This window comes from Cornus florida, unplaced genomic scaffold (genome assembly GCF_030987335.1).
Source record: "Cornus florida cultivar Cherokee Brave unplaced genomic scaffold, ASM3098733v1 CherokeeBrave_3.0.0_Hap2_Chr11, whole genome shotgun sequence".
In the NCBI taxonomy this organism is placed as follows: Eukaryota; Viridiplantae; Streptophyta; class Magnoliopsida; order Cornales; family Cornaceae; genus Cornus; species Cornus florida.
This window is the reverse complement of record NW_026775581.1, coordinates 129226874-129231940: the sequence shown is the minus strand read 5'-3', so window position 1 is coordinate 129231940 and position 5067 is coordinate 129226874. Positions and strand designations below refer to the sequence as shown.

The 5067-nt window shown below is 32.9% G+C and overlaps 1 protein-coding gene across 1 annotated transcript; it reads left to right on the top strand.

Moving 5' to 3' along the window:
- Window positions 1-2870: 2870 nt before the first annotated feature.
- Window positions 2871-4201, top strand: LOC132283635 (NAC domain-containing protein 6-like). Its single transcript, XM_059785621.1, has 3 exons — window positions 2871-3149; window positions 3267-3535; window positions 3747-4201. Exons 1-3 carry the CDS (start codon window positions 2981-2983, stop codon window positions 4146-4148), a joined length of 840 nt encoding a protein of 279 aa, XP_059641604.1. The 5' UTR covers window positions 2871-2980; the 3' UTR covers window positions 4149-4201.
- Window positions 4202-5067: the final 866 nt, after the last annotated feature.

Below are 5067 nucleotides of genomic sequence, written 5' to 3'. Positions count from 1 at the left end.
TCTGAAACCTCGCATTTGTGCCTTCTTGTGCTTTGACTTAGTATCTCTCTCTAGGTTATTATATCTCTTTCTAAAATCTAGTATTTTGATTTAGGTTTTTTTATTTTTTATTTTTGGATTGTCGTCTGAAAATTTTGGATATCGGTTTCTTTACTTTAGTTTAAATTTTGATTATTTTGTGTTGAATCGTGTTGTTGGATCTGAGTTTCTTCATATTTGGATTTATCAGAAGAACTAATAAAAAAATTTCCCCAGTTAATTATCTTCTCTTCTTGAAATTTTTTTTTCCCTAGTAAATCCTTTACTTGAATTTTTTCTTTAGCGACCACCCCGCAAAAATTTTCAAATCCTGGCTCTGCCCCTGCATTTAATGGCCAACTACCATTTTTATGGTTGCATCGGGATCCGAACGGTTACGTAGATGTCAATTAGAAATATTCCATCTATCTTTGCTAACTGATCTCCCCTATCTTCCACAACTGAATGAAATTATTTATGTTCTTTTTTACGAAATCCAGGGGAACGGTTCAGTAAAGGCAGTGGTCACACTTAGGGTTATTTTCCCCTATCAGATATAAAATATATTCGTCAGAAAATACTTTCATTATTCAAGTAAAAAAATTTATTTATTATTTTTCGGTGTTTTGCAAAGGACTAGATCTAGGTCGAGATTGAGATTGAGTCCATCGGATTGGGTGTGAAATAACTTACCAAAAATTGATGGGTAAGATATTTTTTTTAGGTTTTAATAAAATATTTTACTTAAATTTTTACAACCAAACACCAAAAAAATAAAAATAATTTAAATATTTATATATTTTACTTCCAAACAAACAAGCCAATTAATTCATGTCTATTGTTCTTCAACTTAAATTATTTTATAGTCTTGTTATTATTCTGTTATTATAAAATTATATATTTTGTTTGTGAGTTGTGATCATTTTTATTTATATTATTAGATATGTTTACAACAAAATATGAATTGGGGTGTGAAAAACTTAGAAAGAAGAGAAGAATAAAAATAATTTAGGGGACAATTCAACAATTGAACAACCAAGTTATTTAAGATAATTAGAAAATTATAGAATAGTGAAAGAAAAAATATATTAGTGACTTCATTTATAATATATTCAAATGTGGGAAAAAAAATTCTTTATGAAGAACATAAAAAAAAAAAAAATTAACAAATTAGAAGAAAGTAAAACAACTTAGAAAAGTAAAAAATTATTTTTATTTTTTTTTTGCTTTAAGCCTCAAATTCCATTGAGGCGAGCCGAAGGTACTTGCTTCCTTCGCATTTTGAAAGTAAATGGACACCGTTGACCTCGTCGCCTTTACCTTCCAGTATTCTCAAGTCTTGACAAAACCCAACTATATTCGAATTAATACCCACTTAGTATTCCAATAGTCCGCAGTGCATGCTGGTGGTGGATGTCCACATCACATAGCATTCCGTTCAAACATCCCAGCACCACATTGTCCATAATTACGGTTTAGACAATTTGAATTGGACTAAACCTCATTAATAATACCGTTAAGGTCCTCTCCAATTTGAATTGGACTAAACCTCATTAATACTACCGTTAAGGTCCTCTCCAAAGAATTTGGATCCCATAAAATAATATGGTTAATGCATAATGTAATAACGTAAGTAATTTAAAAGTATTGTTTAAGCAATATGAGCAGAGTTAAGCGATTTTATGAAAAAATCAAAGTCCTTTTTACAAAACAAAAACAAATAAATATTATATTAGTCGAACTCAAATTAACCCAATACCAAATGCACCGAACACACTTAATATCTCCAGCAAAACCTACTCTAAAAATATTCTTTTTCAATACATCACGTAGGGCACTCAATACATCAAATTGGGTCCATACGCTTTAGGACTAGTTTAGGAAACTTCAAAATTTTAAAAAACTGTAGCTAGGTCACACAAAGGAGAGAATAAAGTAAGAGTAGAAAGGACAAGTGCAAGGAGAGAATTCTCATTCTAGCTCCACAGACTGCAATTAGGGTCATTGGGGTTGACTTCAAGTCATAACGAATTGCTTACCAACGATTGATTTTTTGGCTCCATAATTTTCTCCAAAGAAAATCAACACAAGAAAAAATGACTTTGAATTTAAAAACCACCCAATTAAAGGATTCCACTCATTCTTGGTGTTTGGCCACTATTGATGACCACCGATTTCCACCACGTAAAAAAAATTCCACAGCTAGCCGGCAATCGCTTGTCTAGCTTAAAATACAACTTGTTTCCGGTTATTTTTACACTTATTTTTATACCGAGGATTAAAATAAATAAACCAAATAAAGGATTTTTTTTTTTTTTTTTTTTTTTTTAACGGTCAGAAAATACTTCGTGTAATAATCTACTTGTATTGTTTTCTCTCTCAAGAAGTATGAGTAATTATCACATCTAAAAAAGTATTATACCTAATCATATATCTATAATCAACTTAAATATTACATGTTCACAACAAGAAAGAAATGTCCATTGCTATGAGGATATGTTTGATTTCATTATCGGAAAACAATTTTCAATATTTTGAAATTTAATTAACTCTGTTTTCAGAACATTTTAACCCAAATAAAATGCATGTTGAATTATTCTGCATTTTCTTTTATTAGGTAACAAAATATTACTACTATTTATTTAATCACAAACAAACAAGTACTGAAGACTCCCTAAAAATAAATAAATAAATAAATAAAAAGAGACAAAGAAGGAAATGGAATGTCTCAGGGTCCTGAAGACTGGTCTGGTCTCATCACTGACCTCTGGAAGCGTGTGGACCTCCCCCTAGACATGACCACCGAGTTTCTCACCTCTCTCAGCACCTTAGGTCTCTCTCTCTCTCTCTCTCACACACACACACACACACAACTCTTCACCTATATAAATATATATATTCCCATAATTATAACACCAAAAACCACCAACTAAAACACTTCTATCATCACTAGTTATAACAAATGGATAACATCATCACCCAACAACTTGAGCTACCAGGCTTCCGTTTCCACCCAACTGAAGAAGAACTTCTCAACTTCTACCTTAGAAAGATTGCCACTGGCAAACAACTTTGTTTCAATATCATCGGCTTTCTTAACATTTATCATCATGACCCTTGGGAATTACCTGGTAAGAAATTATTATATGTGTGTGTGTGTGTGTGTGTGTTAGTTAATATATATTGAGCTAACATATTGAACCATGTATATATATTAACTGGTCATATATATATTTGAGAAAATGCAGGGTTGGCAAAGATAGGGGAAAGAGAGTGGTACTTTTTTGTTCCAAGAGACAGAAGGCATGGGCACGGTGGCAGGCCTAGCCGGACCACCGAGAATGGATTCTGGAAGGCGACCGGCTCCGACCGGCAAATTCGGTGTCTGTCAGACCCCAAAATTGTTTTAGGTCTCAAAAAAACGTTGGTTTTCTACAAGGGGAAGGCACCACGGGGACGCAAGACCGACTGGGTCATGAATGAGTACAGGCTTGCAGATAGTGGTTCCTCCTCTAAGGTATTGTTTTTAGAACAATGCTACTCTAGTCCATAATTTAGGCCTTATGCGGAATTTTATGCCCTTAGTTGAAGCATATATAACAGTAAATGATTAAGCTTTTTAGATCTGAATTATTGGTTCAAATACCATTTTTCTTGTTTTTATTATTTTAAATTATGTGACAATGACATTTTTAAAATTAATTATTGACTTTTTTGATATGGTGTAGATGAAGGAGGAGGTAGTGCTTTGCAAAATTTATAGGAAAGCAACTTCATACAAGGTATTGGAGGAAAGGGCAGCAATGGAAGGACACTCCAGAATGATGAACCATCTGATGCCTTCATCAACAACCCTAACGCAGGGTACCCCCTACTGTCATGACCCACAAGACATGTTTAGGGTAACAGCCACTGTCCCAAACAATATTGTTTGCAAGACAGAAGAAGGGCAGGACAAGGAAGTAATTCCATCTTCATCTCTTGGATTATTGGGCTCCATGAAGGAGAAGTTGGTGGAGCTTGAAGTACCCAAGTTCAGCATGGAGTCGACCATGGACCCGTTGTGGACCCAGCTGAGAAGCCCATGGCTAGACAGTTTGAGTCCTTACGCTAATATGCTTAACTTTTAAAAGAAAGGAAGGTTTTGATTTGAGTTTTGTTTTGTTTTTTTTTTTTTTTTTTTCGAATTGTAAAGTTACCAACCACTTATTAGTCACTGTTTAGCCTCAGTTTGCCAACTTGGTACGAAGTCAAACAAATAAAATTTTTAATTTAGCCTCACTTTGCAATTAGTTCCTAGGGGTCCGGATAAATGAAAAAACTCTCTCTGATGTTGGTAGATAGATTCCCACCATCTATCTTTTCTTTGAATGAAGAGAAAATATTTATAAATTACAAATTTATTAATAATTTTTACAAATTAATGACATTATGTGAGTTATGCAGTGAAATATATTATGAAAAGTTTAAGTTTTTATCTAGAAATAATTTAATTATGTTTTTTTCTATTCAATTAATTTTACTAAAATTATCAATTAATTAAACAATCACATGCAAGATAAAAGTAAGTAAAACAAATAAAGTTTGAAAGATGAAATCAGAATTTTTATCAAGGAAACCCCGATTGGTAGAAGAGACTAATCGTTATGGGAAAAATATCATGGACTATGCAATCCAGAGTAAAACGATCTATTATGTTTGAAAAAAAGTACAATAAATTTTGACTCAAGCTCACACCCTATCGTTCTACCAAAAATCAATTGCTGACAATCCCTGCGTTTGTGACTCCCTCGTCCAACAGCTTTTGACCTCAACCTCACTCTTGATTTTTGTAGAAATTAAGATTGCTGGTAGATCGAACAACACTACATGACTACTTTGATCCCTTCAAAGTGTGATCGCTTCATCCATTTTATTTGAATAAGGATTTGAACAACACTATAATGTTCCAATTTTTTTTGAATTTTATTTCATTTATTTTTTTGTGCCTCATTTTGTGTGCCACGAGGGCCGTTTACGTCATTTTCTTGATCTGAAAGGTTTAGATAT

What these genes read in the sequence shown, in the direction of transcription:
- LOC132283635 (XM_059785621.1), top strand. Translation starts at nt 2,981, where the DNA reads ATGGATAACATCATCACCCAACAACTTGAGCTACCAGGCTTCCGTTTC. An exon ending in TGACCCTTGGGAATTACCTG is followed by an intron (nt 3,150 to 3,266) that starts GTAAGAAATTAT and finishes GAGAAAATGCAG; the next exon opens with GGTTGGCAAAGATAGGGGAA. An exon ending in ATAGTGGTTCCTCCTCTAAG is followed by an intron (nt 3,536 to 3,746) that starts GTATTGTTTTTA and finishes GATATGGTGTAG; the next exon opens with ATGAAGGAGGAGGTAGTGCT.